This window comes from Diorhabda carinulata, chromosome 11 (assembly GCF_026250575.1).
Source record: "Diorhabda carinulata isolate Delta chromosome 11, icDioCari1.1, whole genome shotgun sequence".
Lineage (NCBI taxonomy): Eukaryota > Metazoa > Arthropoda > Insecta > Coleoptera > Chrysomelidae > Diorhabda > Diorhabda carinulata.
Genome location: NC_079470.1, coordinates 8,854,352 through 8,876,803, shown reverse-complemented (window position 1 = coordinate 8,876,803; position 22,452 = coordinate 8,854,352). Strand labels below are relative to the sequence as shown.

At 32.5% G+C, this 22,452-nt stretch overlaps 2 protein-coding genes across 3 annotated transcripts in view; both read left to right on the top strand.

Annotated features, from left to right (window-relative positions):
- LOC130899519 (eukaryotic translation initiation factor 4B) overlaps positions 1-22,452 on the top strand; it is a 29,787-nt gene that overhangs the window by 5,477 nt on the left and 1,858 nt on the right. Inside the window, exons 2-3 of one of the 2 annotated variants that reach the window (XM_057809516.1) lie at positions 1,952-2,310; positions 4,432-4,767. In XM_057809516.1, coding sequence (XP_057665499.1) covers positions 1,952-2,310; positions 4,432-4,767 — 695 coding nt within the window. Of the gene's footprint in view, positions 1-1,951; positions 2,359-4,431; positions 4,768-22,452 lie in introns of both variants that reach the window. The other variant, XM_057809515.1, reaches the window with a different exon arrangement.
- On the top strand, positions 7,353-8,619 carry LOC130899520 (uncharacterized). The gene is made up of 2 exons (XM_057809517.1): positions 7,353-7,643; positions 7,926-8,619. The coding sequence occupies exons 1-2, from the start codon at positions 7,418-7,420 to the stop codon at positions 8,558-8,560; spliced, it is 861 nt and encodes a 286-aa protein (XP_057665500.1). The 5' UTR covers positions 7,353-7,417; the 3' UTR covers positions 8,561-8,619.

The window sequence follows — 22,452 nt, the reverse complement described above, 5'->3', positions numbered from 1 at the left end:
CAATTTAATACCGAGTGTTGCGTTAATGGTCCGATAGTTCCATATTCGATCTTCTTCGTTATATGTCTAACTTTCCCAATGTTATACATACCTCAATCCAAGCGATTTCCATCCAACAGCTGCTCGTGGTACAAAAAACAGATACGTTGAAACCGTTCAAACTCTAAACTCACTCCTTGGACAGCTTTATATTTCGATGGCAAATCATATGTACCACTATTTATTCACTGACATAACTGCAGTTATAGCTTACTGCTTAAGGCTTGTGGTGCTTACAGATGCAATTATGCCATCTCTAGTTCCATCAGTTTCTATTAAACAAAGCATGACGCTCAAATTAAAAATGTATAACCTAGCAAACATGCCAATGTACTCTAGTTTTATTGACCTTAATGAGATCTATCTAATTTCGGCAGTATCGGTTTCGTTTTTGAGTAGTTACATCCGTCTTATAGATGTGTCATCGTAATTTAGTTATCACGTCATGTATACTGCATCCTCTCTACGATTACAAATACACTTTGCACCTTATAGGCACTAGATTGAATATTAAGTATAATTTACCTTTTTAGTTCGAAAACGTACACAATAAAATCGAAGATAAGCATTTTTATGGAAAATTGCTCTTCTTGATAACATAATCATAATGAAATCCCGGAGATGAAAACAAATAAAGAGAATATTGAATATTTCTGCCCTCTTTCATTGAAAATTCAATTAAATTACATTCAAAAGTGAATGTAATATAAACCAAATGAATGCTGCAATTAACGGAGAGATTAATTAACAACACAGTTAAACGATAGTTATTTTGCTCTGGTTTTGCCTAAGTTCAACTATTATCATGATTAAATGCAATAGTTTTTGCTATTGGGTGAAAAGTCGAATGAAACAGGATGACATAATGTAGTTTTCTGAATTTGGCTCCATTGTTTTTAAAAATATTCTGCATTGAGATAAATACACTTTTGCCTGGATAACTCCAAAGCATGTGATTTGAACGCATCAACCGCTCCTACAGGTGCAGAAAAACGTTGACCTCGCAATGTATTTTGGATCTTTGGGAATGAGACAAAATCATTGGGTGCCAAACAAGGACTGTACGGCGGATGACCCATCAGTTTGATGTTTTGACTGTGAAAAAACATTTTTGTTTGAACTGATGTGGGGGAGTTTGCATTATTGTGGTGGAGATTCGTTTTCTGCGATTGGTTTCCCTGATTTTTTAGATTACAAAAAATGATGTACCAATTGAATTGACCGTTCTACGTTGCTCTAATGGAATGATGACCATTTACTTCGAGGTCCTTCGTGCGCCAAAAAATTTAATTGGATTTGTTGTTGTAATTGTGCATAGATCCATGATTTGATTGCACAAATCGACGGTTTTTTTGTGTGATTGTCAAATTATACAACGCGAACAAATTTTTTGACAGACAAATGTTCATGCAATATTGAATGTATGCGAGTGGAAGTAATGCCAAGTATTATATAATAATCTTGCAATATAATCGATGTTTCCTGGTAGAAAAGCCGATTTTGGACGACTTTCACGTAATTCATCCTGTAGCAAAGTGCAATCACCATTGAATTTGGAAATCCGGAAATCCAGCGAAATACGGTGGCTGGAGATGCTGCTTCATCACCAAAAGTCGAAGCGAGTTGATCGGCACACTGCTATTGGATTAATCCACTTCGAAAGTTATCGCACGAAAATGTTCGAGATTTAATTCCATTTTTTACTAAGAATGCTTAAAATATCTGTAAACAACTCAAATAGCACATCAGTGTTGCCATATTTCAAACTTAAGTACCAGCCCTCGTATAATATTATTGATCATAAAAGTTTCTACGCAACAGATTCTTCATTATTTATTCATTAAATTTATAAAGCGTGTTGACCCAACGCCTGATAGGTTTAAATCTTTAAGTACTTTTTTTGTTTTTTCAGACTATTGAATTTAGTATTTTCATAATACTGCTCAATTTCCACAATACATTTTCTACTCTCAGCGATGTTCTCATGCCGGAATTAACAAAAACGTCTGAAGGAAGATCTCCATTTTCAACACCAATTCGCTTGGCTAGAGAAATAAAATATCCGAGATATGCCAGCGACAATACGGACAAAAACTTGAAGCCGGAAGATTCAACGGATCGAGACATTAACAACTCTCCTCCAGGAAAGAGATGTATTAGCTGCTTCTCCGGTTATCCAAGCTACTCATATCAACCTACTTATGACAGACCGAGGTATAATTATGATGACATCAGAGGCAGGGATTATGACAGATACGACGATAGAGATAGGTACTACGATAGGGATAGGTATTATGACAGGGATCGGTATTATGACAGGTAAATTTCAAGTACAGATATTTTTGACAGTGATTTTACAATAGCCTTATTTGACTAACATCTTTTTTTCTGGATATAATTGATAAGAAGTATTTTTTAAAAATTTATCTGTATAACCAGTTATGATATCGCTTCGAAAATTGATTATTTCACGATAATAAGAAGTAATGTGCGAAAAATTATGACAGCTCAACTTATTGATGTAAATCTCAAATTCATCTCACCTGAACATGTTTATGTACTTTTGTTTGATATATATTGAACAATTTTGGTACCAAATTCCTATCAGTTTTTGGCTTAACATCTTCTATATTAAATGCACTGGATACTTGTGTTGAAATTCTTTGTTCGATGTTAACCATTTAAATACAACGGTAGGGTTTTCTATGCCCTATGAGGTTTTGAAGAACATGATGTTTTATTTAATACGGCCTTTCAAATTCACCATGAATGATGACTTTGTTTTTTAAAATTCCAACTAGTCATTGGGATGTTTCATTGTAACGGCATGTGAGCCCGTCAGTAGACATTCAACACATCTTTTTTGTGTAATTGTAATTTTTCACGCATCTTTGTCGGAAGAACAACAACGCTTTAAATCCGGAAGGTCGTGTGTTGATATCCATAGAATATAACAAATCTGTTTGACCTCATTCTACTTGAAGATGTTATACACCTACTATATAATAGAAACATCCCGATAAATATAGTTCAGACCATCGAGAACATCTATTCCCATAACCAAGTCCAAGCCTGAATTAATAACAAGTTGACAAATGCTGCACCTATAAATAGCGGCATCAGACAAGATTAAGCATTAAGCCCCATTTTGTTCAATATAATAATGGACGAAGTTATAAAAAAAGTACAACGGGGCAAAGGTTACCAAATGGGTAACAAACAACTTAAAATACTTTACTAGGCGGATGATGCCGTACTATTCGCTGAATCCGAGGACGATCTCCAGAGACTAGTACACATTTTCAACTCAGTAGGTAAACAGTACAATATGATAATTTCAACTGAGAAAACAAAATGCATGACAACGTCCAATGAACCTATACGCTGCAAAATAGAAATTGATGGTCATGTAATACAACAGGTATTAAAATTTACATATTTAGGAATAGACATAACGAGTTATAGAGCTGTCGAGAATAAGGTGCGACAGCAGGTGGTCAAAACAAATGGAGTAGTAGGATGCCTCAACAGCACTATTTGGAAAAATAAACATCTTACAAAAGAAACAAAATGCAGAATATATAAACAACAATTAGACCTATAATGACATATACAGCAGAGACAAGACCCGACACAATTAAGACAAAAAGACTACTAGAGACAACGGAAATAAAAGGATAATAGCAGAGAAAACACTTTTAGAGAGATAAAGAAATGAAAAAATAAGAAATACGTGAAGGTAGACAATATAATTGACTAGGTACTAAAAGGAAAACAAGAATGGAATAGTGATATTAGCATAATGACAAGCAAAAGACTAGTGCGTATCACAAGGGATAAATCACCAACAGGCAGAGTATTGGTCGTAATTTCTCATAATCTTGCCGATAAGTTCAGTTGCTGCAGAACCGGATTTTTCTTCTCTGGAAGTGCTTGTAGTATTGGGTTGTCCTTTTATTTCTTGGATCCTCAAAAACTTTATGTTTAAATAGGTCTATTTGCCGATTACAATCTTAAAAATAATTTTTCTCTAGAAGTAAATCGTTTTACCGCTTCTTTTTTATAATAGGAGTCATTCATTCATTTTATATTGAATACCTAGTATTTAAGAATACCTGCGTAGTGTTCGTTCGAAGTTTTCTTTCTACAGAAAGCAGAAAATTATTATGAAGTTATTTCTGAGTTTTCAGAATGTTCATATGCGTTAAATATTCCGTTGTGTCGTTTATTTCTAAAATTGAACCTATTTTAAAGCATTCCATTGCGAGGAAGGGCTTTTTGAGTAACTTCAAAAGGTGGTTACAATCACAACATATACACTCACCGAAAAACTAAATGATAACACCAATTTCTTAGGGTATTTCTTAATAATCGATTATTTTCATTTCTAAGATATGACAGGTATTCCGATAGAGATCGATACTACAGAGGTAGAGATCGATACGACAGAGACCGGTACTACGACCCTTATGATTACGATCGATATAACTCCTACGACCGATATGATCGTTATAATGACAGATACGACAGATATGATGGCGACCGATATAATTCAGATCGAGGTATAGGATATGATAACAGAGGATACGATTATAGATATGATCCGTACAGATCATCCGATGACAGCTATCGATATGGACGACCTGATTATGGTACTTCAGGTTACGCCAATAGATGGAATTATGGAAACAGCGGCTCCGATAGAGATGATTATTATAACAGAGATAGGTGAGTTTTTATATTGAGCTTATTCTATTCACAAGACGGCATTTTTTCTATAAGGGATGTCTCATAAATAATTTCAGGTTCCGATTTTCACTCTGTTTATGAAACAATTATACAAAAAAGCTTGAATATTCGACTTTGGTTAAACCATAAACCGAATTTACGAATATACGAGACATCCTTGTATAATTTTGATTAGTGGTCAAGTCAAAATAACTAAATACTGAGTTTGAAAGAAATATTTCTAATTATAACGTGGATAGAAAATTAATTAAAAAGTATTAAAAGTCATTTCATAAACATTTATCATTCAGTATAGTGTTAATAATTATTATGTAAGTGATTATGGAGTTTTGTGAATCTCTTTTGACTCACTGAATTGATATATAAACGTGAAAGACCGTTCTGTCTGCGATATGTCAGAGAGAAAATTCTAGAATTCAAAAGGCAGGGAGAATTTCAACAACTCGCTAATTAGAACTGTTTGAAGAGCCATGTTTTAATTCTAATTATTAAAATACTCTGAACTGCCTTAACTGTGAAGCTAGTAGACAAAAATAAAGTCAATTTGATCGATAAAAGCGACAGAAATATTTCGTTGCCTTTTGAACTTTTGTAAACAAAAAGAAAAGAAAATTATTAAATGGAATGACAATATGACAATATTTATATAGAATGATTTATAATATAATTAACTCGAAAATATTGTCACGTTCTCACTATATATCTATGAGAAGTGTTAGGAAAAACTAGCAGGTGAATTTAAGACCCATTTACAAACACAAAATTGAAAGTACAAGAGGCATACGTCGTATTTACCACATAGTTATCATTTCTATCAAGACAATGTCAGACAAAAGAAATACAAACTGAGCTACGGTCCAGGTGACTCCATATTTTCCACCTAAATTATTTCTGCTTTGCTTTGGCAGTATGGGGCATATCATGCAGGACGATGGCACTCTATCGGTACATGGGTCAACTTAAATTGTATTCCAAACCAATTTTTTTCTTGTGGTAACCAAACCGTGAAACCAAATTATGTCTCTTGTGATGATAAGATCTATAAAGCGCTGGTTGTTCGAAAAATTTCTCTACAATATATAATTTTCAAAGGCTGCTGCTTGTAATCTATGTCGTAATTAACCTTATACCAAATAATAATCGAGTATTAACTAAGGAAATTATTGTAATTGTGAAATAAACAATCAATACTAACATGGTACCTACAGACAATTAAAGCCTCTAAGAATCTTTATAACCGAGAATATTTGTTTTTAAATACTCTATGGGTTCTTTATTGTAGTAATAAAGTTATCACCCCTGATACTGAAAATGTCTTGTTATAAAATTACTTCATTGTTGATCTTGATTTTCCAATCCTTCTGCGTTCGGTTCTGACTTCTCTAACACATAATTTGTTTACAAAGTTTTTGAAGAGTTATGAGAGGGTCAAACTCAAGTCTGTAATTGGTTTATTCTACGTAAAATGATTATATATAAATTTGAGATCTTTCAAGTGTCTTTTGACGAAAATAATATATTTTCATATAAATAGATTAGAAACAAACAATGTTAATTGAGTTATCTCAAAGTTTCCAATCCATCCTTGAACCAATTAGTGTTATTATACTCCTTTAATGAATACAGAATCTATCATCTATGATTTCATTTATTTATGTGTGAGTAATTTCTAATTTATTTTGTTCACTGGGGTATCTAGAATCATTGTCGTTTCTACACATTTTGCTTGATCACTGAAGATCAATAATAAGTCATATATGATAATTCAAAATGTAAAATTAAAAAAAATTGGTATTTATAAGGCAAAAGGTCAATGGAGGGATTTGATGGGTAGAACATATATCGTTTTTTGTTTCGTGTAAAATAAAATAATGAATATTTGAATGAAATAATGCGGTGATATTTGATCTAAAAAAAAAATAATATGAGTCGCTGACTAACGAGGAAAGGAATTAGTCAAAGTTATATCTGTATTATTTTTTTGAGGAACTAGATTTTTACAGAAATCAGACGGTACAATTAAAAATAAAAAAGCATATTGGGAGCCTGAAACCAATAAAATTGATAAAATAAACGAACAATACAAAAAAGTTATTATTTTTACTAATTGTACTGTATGTATTTGGAATGAATACCAATTCTTTTTTACTCCATAGTTGGAAGTAGAGCTTCGTTAAAAATATCTATCTACATAATTGGACATTTTCTTTCTACACGTAGATTACTATAGCTACTATCAATAGAGTGATTAAGTTGAATAATAAAATCGAAAATATAGTTCCATGGTTAGAACGCAATTGTTCTCACAATGTTACTATAGCTATGTTATTACTATTAATAAACACGATTATTATGTGAATCCAACTTTAATGAATGATTTCGAAAAAACAATGTCTTCAGTTTAATTCATATTCTTCCCAGATTATTGTATATTATTATGAGTTGATATAAATATCAAGAATAAGTCAAACATTTCACACTGTATTCGTCTATTTTGTTGTAGTATACGTATCCGAAAGTTATGATCCAGTCTTGTGTCCTATTATTTGTTTCACTCTATTATAGTTATGTCAAAAAATTGTTGTTCCATGTGTCAACGGAAAACAGTGATTAGCATCTCATAATTCGAATGGAACCACTGAATGATAATTCAGGACAAGGAAAGTGTCAACAAATATATTGTAAGCAACCGATTTCTTGTCCTTGGAATAGCGTACAACCCTATCCAAATACCACGAGCAAAATCAATCAGGAACCATCCACAAGCTGCTCAAGTAATGACAAATCTTTCCCATCAATACAACAATCCTCTACACAATTTTTTTATTTTTTGCGGTTGATGCAGTTATTTCCAGGTAACTTCATTCTATTAAATATTTCATAGTTTATAATCAAGATAAATTCCATTCAAATATGTAGGAATACTACTTAGTAGGGCAGCGGTTTATATTGTTGATTATACAGTTTGGAGGTGTAGTTCTTCTCCAGATAGAGCGCAGTGGTTATGGAGTTTGAATAATGTACACGAGCTGCATTGTCTATTTTTTCAAAATAAACTAAACTGTATAATATATCTTCCGTCGGTTTCAATAACCTAATGGAAAAACAACTTCTTTACCAAATCTTATCATTTTTAGAGACCCATCCTGCAACAATACACACAGTTTTGTGTCTCTGCAAGAACAATTTTTTCTATGCAGTTGACAAACTACTGTATGCTAGGAAGTGTAAGGCAATATACATTCAAAAGCAGCCGAATTACAGAAGGTGTCCCTATGAACGGAGTCAGCCTCTTTCTGTGAATAATGAAAGTTCTAGTTGTAGAAAAGATGAAGTTTTAGATCTTAAAATTCAGCCAATAATGCATGGTAGCTGTAAAAGAGCAGTAACGACTTCTCGAAATGTTTCTAATGCTTCTAAATCGGTTAAAGAAAGCGTTGGAATGCTAGAAGGTACTTCAATAAGTACTGAAGGCTTAGTTAGAACAAATAATTGTATATGTAGAAGCGAGTGTGTAGCAACTCAAACTACCAGAATACTTACGGAACCAAGTAACTCAAGTAATACTTCAGTGGAAAACGTTCCTGTTAATTCTGATTCAGCTGCTAACAAAAATAAAGCTGGTACAACATTTTCTAGCTGTGTTAAATCGGATGTTAACAGATTCGACAGCAGCTCTAACAGTACTATTGAAAAACAGGCGAGCTCTAATGAAGAAAATGTCGAAATAGTAAAATCTATCATACAAAGCGATATTATTATTCTCCCTTAATATCACTTAATTAACTTAAATATATTGCTATGCATAGATTAAATAATTTGTGTTTTGGATTGTTTTTCACTACGTCGTTTTTGTTTTAAGAATTTCGATTTAATTAAATATATTTATAGTAAGATATTGTATCATTATATGGGATATTTTCAAAACATATATTTGCTTATAATTTACTAGTCTACAACCTAAAAGGTATTTAAGACGACCTCTTCGTTCTATTTAGATACCTTTTCAATTAAAAGTTTCGTCAAAAATATATGAAAGTTCCAAAATTTAGTACATCTAAACTATTTATAAAATAGTCTCAAATAAAGTCTTTGGCCAATACAAATAAGACTTGTTGAATTCATAAGGATAATATAATAAGTGATAATACTCTAAATGAACCCTAGATATTAAATTATGAATGTATGCTTTAGTACAACAGTTCTTTTTGAGCTACTGCTTACTCTAGCCAAGTTGTTGAATAAATTTTCATACCATTATATATTACATACGAGAACGGTCCCAGAAGTACCTGGCCCAACAAAGAAAAGACAAAAATTTGGCTTTATTTCCGTGAAAAATTGTCAAACACTCGATGGAAACATGTTCAAGATACTGTTTTTGTTCCATTGTGAGCAAACGCGGCACTTATGTTGCACACAGCTTTCTCATGTCCAAATTCCCAGTTTATATGCGCACTTTTTGAAATACCTACTATGTCTGCTAGCTCGAGCACTTCAATCGACGATCATCCAGTACCACTTTGTGGATTAGAATTTAGTTTAATTCAAATTCAATTTGGTTCAACTTTCATATTGGTTGGGCTAAAGCCTTTCAAATAAAAGTATTGTATCACTTAACGACGACCAATTTTTCCATGCTTACAAATTCACTAAAAACTTTCATTATGGATCGCTGCCAAATAAATAATAAACATCATAACGTCTTCAAACTTGAAATATATGCTGTATAGATTGTGTATTTTTTGTGTATTGTGTATATTTTATTTTTTAAGCAACTACCGCCGTCTTTAGGTCAGGCCAGGTACTTCTGGGACTTCTGGGAATTTTTGATAATAGAGAAGACCCACTAATTTTAAGGCGATATCTTTATATATAACAGTGACATGAAGGAGACTCATGCCATATCGTCTGTTTTTATAATTGGAAATCTTTGTTCTAGACTGTTAGGGCTTGTTATGATAATTTCCATTGTTCTTCCTTCTCTATTCCAATTATATGTCCGTCGTTTAAAATGTTAATAGGCACCAATCTTTTAAGATCCAAATAGTTGAACTAAGTATTTATACCAGTAATTTAAGATATGGTACATTGTTTCATTGTTTTTGAATTCCATACACCATTCATATTATAAGCTAAACTTTTAAGTGGTTATGATTACAAACAAAACTTCGAATTAAGTTTTCAGGGACCTTCATAGATCAGTATAAAGGAACTTTGCTGTGGTTATTGTTAATTTTTTGGTTTCTAAATAATTGGATATTATACTTTCTTGCAAATTGGAGTGAAATGTCCCGTCAAATACCTTATCTTATGCTATTTGAGTCTGTGAGTTTATCCAAGTGCATGAGACGTTTGTGAATGTCAAACAGATAGTTATGTAAGTTCAGATTTGGTAATTTTGATTTCTCTAGCAACTATCGGATCAAAAAGACAACAAACGACATACTACGGGTAGAAGAACAAGCGAATCCTTGGCAGATAATCAAGGAAATCTAAGATACCCTTAATTCATGTTCGTCAGCCGTCCAAGAACATTTGCTGCAATAAATGAGCAGGTTATCTATAATCTGTACTAAAAGAAAAAGAACCATACAGAACCGTTTTCTGATCGCTTGATCACTGGAGACGAATATGATAATCCACAACCGAAAAGGAAATGGCTGAGGCTCGTGAGTCATCACGAATAACTGCGAAATCGGGTTTACATAGCAAAAAGGCGCTTTTGTTTGATGAAGTATACATTGAAACCTAGACAAACCATTCGTTCGAGTGAACTATTCTTTGATCTAAAAGTTTTAACTTATCAGCAGAAAAAGCGTTATCCTGCAATACTTGCACTACTCCAGAAGAAAATTAGTAAATTGGAGTAGAAGGTTCTGCTTCACCTACCACACTCTCCTAATATCGCACCCTTCGAAATTCATTTATTCCGAAGGTTTCAAAACTTGTTACGAGGCGAAAAATATCTCGAGATATTTTACCCAAAAACGAACCCCGTTGGTTAGTATTCAACATTCAATAATTTTATTTATTAAACATGTACTACCAGGAAAATGCTATCTAAACAACATTAAAAAGAGGAGAGCTGCAAGGTGCGAATATATGGAGTTTTTTCTGGAAAGAATCGTAGCGTCTTAGGTAATGGGAATCCAGAACTTGACATTTTGTTCAGCGTTATTTGATATGAATTATATTCATAGAAATTTAGAAAACGCAGTAATCACGTGAAAATAGCCGTGTATACCACATACATTTCTACCAGCAGACCAAACGCGGAAACGCTTGAAAGTATTTCCATTTCCAATTTATTCAGTTTCACAATGTGGACCATTCTCTCCACAACAGAAATATCTAACAGAGATATTAGATGAAAGAAAAATCGAAAAAACTGAAATACATTAAAATTAAAACACTTATAAAAAAACCTGTGGGGTCCATATTTTTTTGTCAACACAGCTTGCTCGGCAGTGGGTTACCTTCCACGGAGATTTGGAATTTCAGTAACATGGTGATTTTGATTTAACACTGCTGAACACACTTATTGGAGCTTTTATGATGGGAAACGATTACTTCAATCAGTGTTGAAATGATTAATTTATGAACTGAATCAAAATTATGCCATTATGAGAGTTCATCAAAACTTTAGAAAACCATACGAATTCTGTATATGAAAGCATGTTGGCTTTTTTTATTATTCCGTATTTTTTTTTCAAAAACTTTTGATCTCCGTAATCAGACAAACATTTATTTTCAGAATTAAAGAAAAATAACTGTCAAATAATATACTTTGGAAACAATGAATTATTTGCATTAGGTATGCTGTCTACCATTTTGAAAGAATAAACTATATTATTCCTTGCAACTTTCGTATAAAACATTTTCATTTACTTTCATGTGTAATAAAGTTATAGATAGGTAAGAGCAGTGCTCAATAATATTTGGGATATACGTCTACTAGAAGAGGTATCTCAAAATGTTTGTACTATTGGTAAGAACAAAGGTTTATATTTTCACTTTGTTGGTCGGGATACATAGAATTTCACAAACAATAATCAGAATTAGGAGAAAAGAAACTCTAACAAAACATAAAATATTTTTTCTTTTCTTTGAACATAAAAATTTGATTACTTTTTTGTCTCTATATACCTTAATATTTTCAAATAATTCGTGATCAATAGTGGTCATAGCTTTTTTGTAAGTTGTGTGAAAACAATGCTTTGTCCTTGAATAATTAAAGGGATAGCTGTCGGCGTGACACTGTAGTAGGTGGTCCTTCTAAATTATAAATAAGCCATCGGTTCTTGAAATTGCACCGCAAAACAATATATCACTAGAAAAGCCCTTATACACCGACCCGAGTTAATCCAATCATTGGCGTGGGTAAAGTACAAAACTTTTAGAGGACCTTTTAGGTTAAACTGAGTATATTGTTGAGAAAATTGTTATAAGGAAACGGTTGAATTAACCGACCAAGTAGAAATTGAGTATTTAAGTAACGATTTAGTGAATAATATCGTTTCTTGAAAGGTTAAACTTAGCTCATCAATTACTAAGCTAAATTAAATATTTCTAGAGCTAGTAGTTTGTCGAGGTATTGTAATTGCTTATTTTTCTCACTCACATTCAAATTCAATTTCTTTTAAGTGATTTTAAATCCACATTTTGTCCTTTTCCAACAAATGAAAGTGCCAATGATGTACAGCATATCATCAGGATAACAAATTCTAGGTGAATGATTTCAAGGCACAAATAAACAAAAAAATTGATGCACAAATTCATTCAAAGTAAATAGATTTGTTATAAGAAAAACTCATTTAAGTACGACCGTATCAGAACTCGAATTTGGCTTATTTTAAACGAGTTTATATTAGAAATCACTACTAACTGTATCCATGCCAGAAGGGGTGTAAATGAAGGTTTCGTGTATTAAATAACCACAACAAGGAGAAAAAACTATAATGATTGCTTCACTCATCCTTTATTATATTTTCTCTCCTAATAACAACCATTATAAGTAATGTATTATTAAATACATAATTTCCCATAGAAATTTTTGCTTATTCTTCATTTTGAACTCATCTCCAATGTTTTTAGTGCAAGTTAAGGTTTAATGCTAATTCATGTCGTCACAATAAAAATCCCTTAAGACTAGCGTGGAGTAAATAGTAACTTTATGGATCCTTAGAGATGGTAATTGAACTTTTAACCTATGGGACTACCGTATCCCGTGGCAGTCGTAGTCGAAAGAAATTGTGCTCTACCTGGAAACCTATATATATTTCAAACCCGGATCGGACAATATAAAATATAAAATTTGGCACGCCAATTTGCTCTGTACAAGTTAAGGTTACCATGTCCCTGCGGGACAAAGGACTAAAGAGAGATTTATGTTAACTAATAACGTCCCAAGGCTTATAATCTACACGTTGTACATGTACTGGGATAGGTGCAACGACTGTTCTAAAATATAAAAATTCTCGATTTAAATATCAATTTCTTAGATATCAGTCATTCTTGGTTAAAAACTAATTTCTATCATAATCATAGTTTTCAAAAATTGGATATTAGGTATTTTCAAAAAAATTGTTAAGAATCAACATTTAAAGATCCTTTTATGAAAATCCAAAATAATATATGATTAGGTGAATCAGTGTTATGGTATTACCGAAAAATAGATAACTACGTTATTGATTTGTTTAGTGAATAGTATACAAAACAAAAATTCTGCTTAGAGTTTGATAAAGAGATTTCTTGCAACATTGAATATTCATTCTATAAAGATACAAAAGAGTAAAATGTAAAGTACAGGACTTCAGTTGCTTTAAATTCAATAGATGCAGATACCAAAAGATCAATTACATAAACGAAACCAATTTACAGGTAATTTATAAAGCAAAAAGAATTCATCTGTACAAAGTTGAAAATTAACAGATTTCAGAAGACACAGCGAGGCGAATGCAGTTCCGATTGTCTTTAGGAAGTGGACCTTTCTTCATTGAAGAAACTTCGAATCTGCATACTTTCTCACTGATTCTGCAAATGTTTATTGATTTTGTCTAAATGTTTGACATACTCAATGTAATGGCTATCCTGCTCATTCTACACAAAGGAGTACGAGTACTTACTGGTTGGTTAAATAATCAGTTTGGGAGAGTGTGACATACTGGACTGTTAGATCCCCAGACCTCAATATTATGGATTTTTTTTGTATTGGAAGAGGAAGGAAATAGATCATCAATAGAACAGCAGCAGTTTGATCAATTACTAGATACCAAGTACAAGCAGGTTCTGGACAATTACAAAAACGTATTGAAAAATGTGCAGCTGTAGGAACTTAACATTTTATTTACACTTGTTCAATTATCACTAATTATTGTTAAGCCAGTATTCATAAGCAAAATATATTATAATGGAAGTTATAGTTTTTGGTGTAAACTGTAATGATTTTAGGTCTCTTTTGATTCAAAATTTGCTTTCAAAACAGATAAAAAATTGACGTTTTTAACTAGTTGGGTATTAGGCTGCTCAACCCCTATGGAAACTGAGATTCGGCCAATTTTTTTAAACTTGACACAACAATAGTTTGAAGCAGACTGATCAAAACAATGGGCACGAAACCCCAAAACTTACTCAAACGCGGTCAAAACTACACCTGAAGTGCTCCAATTGTTCTGAAATTTGACACAATTATAATCCAAAGCAAACTGATTGAAAGCATGAAACCTCATAACTCCCCAAACCCTCAAAACTATATCTGAAAAGTCCAAGTGTATCATAAGACGAGTGGCTTTGGCCAGTTTGCAGATGATAATCTGATTAAAAAAGCTGATTAAAAGTCTCAATAGTCCAAGGGTACCATATTGAGAACCGAGAAATTGTCCTATTTGGAATAAATAATGATAATAGAGGTCCTCTTGTCATAAACGCTGATACTAGATTATGTAACAACTGTAATATCTCAATAGTAAATGGAATAAGAGATTACTCTACATACTTGAGGTTTCAAAATTCAAATTATATCAGAAATAGACTTGTATCTAGCAGATCTATACCTCATAGAATAAAAATGAGAATCGAGAATTTCTTTCTCTTTCGATACATCTATCCGGCGATATGTTGTATAGTGATTTGAATTTGTTCTTGAGCTCCAGTATACAACACTTTCTAATTTATTTTTTGCGTTAATTATAATTATCAGTACATAGAACAACATTTCATTTATATTGATAAAATTTCATTCGCTCCTATTTTATTAAGTTAAATTTAAATAAAGATTAGAAGCAAGATTTCCATTCTACCATAAATTTCTGTAAATTTCCTAACGGCGCTTATGAATTTTCTATAACAATGTAGTTCCATTTTGGTCGCCTAATTTACAGGCAGGAGCGTCCTATTTCCTCCCGTCCTAGCTAGGAATTTAAAGTCGATTTTTAATAGAAGAACCAGACGATTCATGAATATATGAGGCGGATAGTTTGCATTTTTAACCAATTCAAGGATTATCCCGACAGTATTTCGGTCTTTGTTTAATTTATTCTTTGGTGGTTACAAAGTAAAAGTGTGGAAGGTTAAAATAGCTGCAGAGTAATTATAAGTTCTCTATTAATCTGCTGAAATGCAAATTCAGTAATTATTTTCAAAAAAATCATGAATTATAGATATTTCTTCACACTCCTACAGTCTTCGGTGATTATAAAATCGAACTATAGATTTTTCGTCACGTTATATGCTTAATTGATGACTATTCAAAGCTGGAGAAACATCAGTTGAGTAATATTATAAACTCCGAGTTTCTGAGTTTTTTCGTTTTTACTAATGAATATCTTTTTTGTTTGTGTTATTTTTCCTTCTCCTTCAAGTACATCAAACGGCGAAAAGCAAACAGAACAACGATACCAACGGTAAACGTTTTAATTTCGATGGACCGGAAGGTTTGCGCTATTTTCATGATTGCGATAGTATATATCCAGATTTTCGTCCATGGCAGTTTTCAGATTTTTATTATTTTTCAACCTTTGTGGATCCAGCCTAATGGAATCAACGTGGTCTTCGAGGAGCCCCATAACAATCACATATGTAGATAGACACCAAAGAATAGAAAACCTCCTGTGAAAAATCTAAATGGTCATCTGTACATAAATATTTCCAAATTAGTTTATCTGTATTATCGTCTGCACTTTTTACTTTATTGTTATCTGAAATTATAAATGGTTTATTGTGACCTTTCAAATGACTACTGATAAAAGTCGTTTGTACTGAAATTTCAGTGAGTTATGATGTGAAATAGTTAAAGCTTAAAATATACTATAAGAGATACAGAAACACATAAACAGTCAAATGAAAGCATTTTTAATCACCATTATTTTGCTGTTTTTATTTTTTTGTAGCGTAAAAATTGACGGAGTTATAACCAAATTAATCTGTCACTATATTGCGAGGATTGGTTATCCACAGCTCTTTGACCCTTTATTAATAAAATGTGGAAGGTCTCAACCCCTTACATACATAAGCTTCTATCCCTGATAATTACCTTAAAACTGGTTTTTTGTAGGATGCTAAGTTGCCTGTAGGTACATTTGAGAGAGATGATATACTTATAATTTTGGTATTTTTCGATTAGAGGTGGTTTTCACCCCTTAAAAACAATTTGTACACCTTGCGATCATGTAGATCATGATATGGAGGGTAATTCTAAATTTTCTGGAGAATCGGAACTGCATTAAAGAATTCGGAGGTTTGACACCATTTTGAGCTTGAATGTGCTTTTAAATAACAGAGAAACGTTATTTTTATCAGCAATAATCCGGATTTTCATTTAACATATTTGAAAGGATACTTACTCCTTGAAAATACATCAACTCTAATATTCTCGTAAGGCTCCAGAAACCTAATTGACGTCATTTGTTCCATTTTAATCTCTCTTCCTGAGAGCGTAGGAAGCCAATTGATATATCAATAGTTCACATTTCTCGAATAGCGCATACCCAAAGGTGGTGATGCCACTTTTTTACTACAGAAATATTGAGGAAAATAGTGGATTCAGTATTTAAACGTTAAGCAAATAGTTCGTCGAGATTGCTACAACATCCTTCCATACTATTTAGGATTTTGAAATATTATCAGTATAATACCAAATGCAAATCTTTTATTGAAATGATAATTGGATGTTTAATCCAATATAAACGAGCGTTATGTATTGACAAAATTCATTTTACAAGAGTACAATTTCAACAACTGAAGTTAAACTGGTAGTTAAATAGTTACACAATAATGTTTGCATTTTTAAATCACTTGCCTCCGAGTACTTCTTTGAAAAGCTCAAAATGGACGATCATGTGTTTTCCAGTTCACTTTTACCTCTTTCTATATGGGCTCTGATGTTGATGTGTAGAAGCACCACCTCGCGAACGGAATCTCGTTTTATGCATCTATTCTCGAGCTTAACTCCAGATAGATCGCACTAATCGGTTATGTTGATGGACTGTTTCGAAAAACTGTATCCAACACTTTCCCCGCAGATAATCGAGTTTTGGATTTCACGAAGTTATATTTGCTTTTCTTTCTTCACTTCATGGAAGATTTTGATTCGGGAGTGTACTCATCCACCCAGGTCTTGTCATAAACGTAAATTTGAAGTAGAAAAACATCTAAGAAAGATTTGGAGGTAATTAAGAAATACGCGTGCGAGCGATTTCTTGATAACCATTCAGATACGTGAAATACCAGCCCCAGAGATATTTCTAAAGTCTGTTTTCTAATGACTGAGTGGACTCTCCCATAATTGACACCAAGATCCTCGATAATTTGAAGCACTGTGAAGCGTTTATGTCGTTCTATTCGATTGTTCATGACTTTTCTTGATTTCTTAGCAGCAAACCTTCACTCCCGATCATGGGAGGGTAGATTACCTGAACTGGGCAGCAATTTACGTTAATTCCAGCTAGTTTCACATTTTCACATTATTAATATGACCCTTCAGCACTCTCAGTCACTAAAGACGACTGGTTTATATTTTCTTTCCATAAATGTATGAATTCTAGGAAAAACAGCTTGAGTTTGAATTTTGGTATAATTGATATCCACATTGAACATTGAACTGGGACTTTTCACTGAACATTTATTATTTTGTTCATATCGGAGAGAAAAACAACACCGCAAACCTAGTAGGATTCCCTTAGGAATAGGAACCATTCTGCTCGGTGTTTAACGTTATGTTCTAGTCTTTACAAAGTTTAATAGAAATAGAACCGAAAATATCGATATCAAATATTCCTAAATAAAAAGTGATGAAAGTTATCCCATAATTGTAACGGTAGAATAGCCAAAGTTTACTCTGGAAACACTTCAAATCAGTTTCGATATTTATAATCCTCATCTATTCTATTGCTTAAGGCCGCTTGACATGAAGCAAGACAACATACAATACTATGGAAAACGTAATATTTCCTGATCAAAAGCATGGGCATATGAAGTTCAGCTAATTGTTTCATGCAAGATTTCGCACTTTGCAAGAGGAAAATGAGTTTCTAATCAGCTAATATTTTGTTTAATTTTACTTAGAAAGTTTTCAAATGTTTCTTCGTCCATTCTCAACTTTTTTTTCAATATTTTCTCGTCTAGTTCTCTAGCTAAACTGTCAATTCCAAAAGCAAGGCAGCACCAGATATAATTATTGCCAGTGGTGCACTGACCAATTTTTTGTTTCCTTTTATTACGTTTGTTATTTTCATTTTAAAAATGCGCACAACATATTAAATAAAATTTAAGGTTAGAAACTTGTTTACTTTTACTCAGGGAATTTCGATTAGTAGTAACCATGATGCAATGTCAAACGACGTACCATTTTCGTCTATGTAAAGTCCGTTTTACATGATGCAAGATAACGTTCAATAAATTGTAAAATTTTGCATAAATGAATATTGCACGTCTCTTGACATTATTCAAATCTTTTGCGATTCCATCATGGCTGCCACTAACAAAAATTCCATTGGTAAAAGTAAAAAAATTCCTAACCTCAAATATTGTTGGAAATTTTGTAACAAAAGATCACTGGCTTTGCTTTTGAAGCCTATGGACAAGTTTGTTGTTAAGTCAAAAGTTTCTTTTGATTTTTCGCTAGAATTGCAGATTGCGCGCAATATAAACAATACAAAACCGATAATGTAGCAATTACGAGATCTTGCATGAAACAATCAGCTGCACTTCATCTACGCATGCTTCTAATATTTTATTGCATCATGTCAAGCGCCCTTAATATTTTTTTGGTCTTGCAAGAAATTGCATGCAATTTCATGTCAAGTGGTTTTTGGAATATTTATATAATAAGTTTACTCGTTTTTTAATTCATTTTCAGCTACTGCACTGTTCATTAATAAATGTATTTTACTAGTTGCTTTAATGTTTAGGTCAATAGCAAACAGTCGCAACAAGTAACAAATGACCGGATTATTTCATTTATTTCAATCCATAACGCTATAAATATTTCAATGTCGTTTCCCCTAGTAATTTCCTTTCGTTGAAAATGTTCAGTCCATTTCCTGATTGAGCGAATCCGATTCGCTGCACCATACTATTCCATGCTCGCTGAATCCTGAATTTATCATAATCAACTTATTGTACGGAATAGGTAAAGCTTTTACAACTACGATCCATATTTATATATCACCGGTAGGTTTTTTTGTCATTCGGTCAATCACAACAGTATAACATTGATAATATACGAGAAACATTCATCTTACTCATACTTGTATAGTAAAAGAATTACGTTATAACATCAAAAAATTCAGCCAGGATATACAAGGTTTAATACGAAAATTATTGTATATACCGAAAGAGTTTTGATTATTCACGCTGCTTTTGTTTCAATTAATATTTCTTATACACTGTGTTGTGATAAAAAGTAACATGTTTATCGTGTCTATTGGATTACAGCTGGGACTACACGATGCGTCCAATGTTTACGCCAATATTCACTTTCTAACGTTGACTGAACATTGGACGAAGACTGGTTACATAAACTTACTAAAGAAAAGTAAACGTTGCAATAAATTGTGAACAGCATGCAATAGTGACTAGTAACTTTAGTTTTTCATACAAAACACGTAGCATTCACGCGCAAGAGGACAGCACGTGTCTGTAGTTGTACAACAATTGTTGGTTCCAAATTTGTTCCAATGTTAGGTACTCCTTTGACGCGGGTCGAAAACACTGACTTTCCAAGGTCAACCTTCCAATGCTAATGTTGGAAGCAGAACAATCGTTGAAAAATATTTTCAAATTGGAGGCACTTCAGCTTCAAAAACATTTGATTTTGTATCAAAAATGGACAAACGTATTCGTACAAATAGGTGTTTTTACTATTCGATCGTCTACTTTATCGTTACAACGAGCCTACCTCAAAGATGCTTCTGATATACGAGTTTTCAGTACCTAAAAGACCTTACTCTTTCCAAAATAATCTCATTAACCTGATTTAGAAACATGCCACTTCCCTGTTGAAAAGAAAACGTCCCAGAAATACATTATAAATTGATTAATTGCTTTATCTGTCTAATCTTGACGTGAAACAACGGTAATGTTTCTTTACGTTAAAAAATAACCAGAAATTACACATGGCCAAATCAGGTGAAAAGGGTGGATATTCAAACACTGTTATTTGTTTCACGTGAAAATTCGCATCAAACACAGATTTTGATAAAGAACGTTCATCACCAAACGGGTTAGAAATTTACACGAAATTTTAATGTGGATAATAACATATGGTTACTAAATTTTCCAGAAAATTACATAATATAATTTCCTTGGAATAAACTGGTCGCACCCAAGACTGACCTGGTAACAACATTTTGGTGTGCTAATGACTTTCCGGTCATTTCATACGATTACAAAAATGTTTCACGTTTAACATGGAGACGAACCATTGTTTGTGTTTTTATCTATATTTTCTTTTATCATGTTGCAGGATATTATATCCGAACAATGCTATGGAGTAATTATTGCCTAATAAATTACGTTTTTTTAAAGGTACGCTTAATTGGAATGGGCGATATGTTTTTTTGTTATGACAATCAGTGGCCGGAACAAAATTGTAAATTCATTCGAATCAACGGAAAAAATATTCTCATCGAACTTTTGATGCGTTGAATATATATAACAATAATAATTTATTTGTTTCTATTTATGAAACCAAATGATTTTGTTATAGTAAGGTGAGATTGATTTAATAGGAAATTTGAATGCTATTGATTATCATTCTATTATTTTTGTGTCCTACTGGGCGAATCGGCCTAATCCAATATCAGTTTATAGAATTTAATACAGTCGTTTCAAACGTTTCTATTTATTAGTGTTTTTCCTTCTACTTTTTCTATTAACAGCTCCATGTACTTTTTAATGTCTAATATCTAACTTCTAATGAAACGCTCTTAACTCCAGCAGTCATACCATATTTTTGATGTTTCTAGTTCTCTAATATCCTGATTTCTCATTTAATTTCTAAGGTTCACTCCGTATATTTCTCTAACAGTCTTCATTTCAATCGTCCTTATCATTATTTCTATGTTTATCAGTGCACATGAATAATTTTCTGTGTGATAATAAACCTGTTACTTAATTATCGTCGGCGTTTCCCTTGCCTTAGTCGGTTTTAAAACTTCCACAGAAGTCTCTCCTTAATAATTTTGTCCAGAAAGTAAATTATGTGACATACCTAGAACAATGAGAACCTTAATTGTTAATTCATAGTCTTGGCAGTATCCTTTCACTGTCCTCCTTTGGCGGTACTTGGTTGAATACACACGTTACGCATAATCATCGTCTTGCGATTTGCAGCTCTGCCTCCAAAATAATTGATCATTTTTTATGAAGAAACAATCGATAAAATGATGGTAGGACCGAATTTTATTAGTTTTTTTATATGGGAGTAAAAAGTTTGTAGAACACGTGCACATGTGTTCTTTGATAACCTTGAACTGTATTTATTGTGATGGTTGTAATTTCTACAATGCTTGCCACATATTTTACCACTGTGTTGGATGAAGGAAGAATCCAGGATAAAGTTCCAAGGTTCATCCAAATTTATAATTGTAAATGAATCTTTCAATAAAATCAATTTTATTTGCTTCTTCAGTGAGTTGCCTTGTTGTTGATTACTGTCTTTAGAATAAAGAATACATGGACTTCTAGTAGAGCTGCCATGATTCATTATTCCTTATCTTCTTTGGTGTCTGAAAGAACTTCTAACGCTTCAACTAATGGTGGGAAATTTGTCTCCATTTCTAGTCCATTCAAATATTGTTTGGGTTTTTTCCACTTTTCTTATCTTCTTCCATTTTTGATCTCTCATTAATATATTAGAAGTAAGGTGGTGTTAAAAATTAATTTCCTTTTTCAAGTTATTGATAGAAATAATTTTACTTTCAAAAAATGCTTTCATTAGCTTATTTTGTACCTTCAGACTAAACTCTCAAGGTTCTTGAGATTAAGGAAAAATGGAATGATATACTCCAGGAGAATATTGATAACTTCATTATACGTATAGCTAGACTCATTGGGGAATGTTAAAGGTATCGTGAAGGTTCATTTCATTATTGGTGAAGAAAAAGTTCATATAATCCCACTAGATTGGAATGAAGTTCTAAATTAAACTAAGCTCGATGAAGG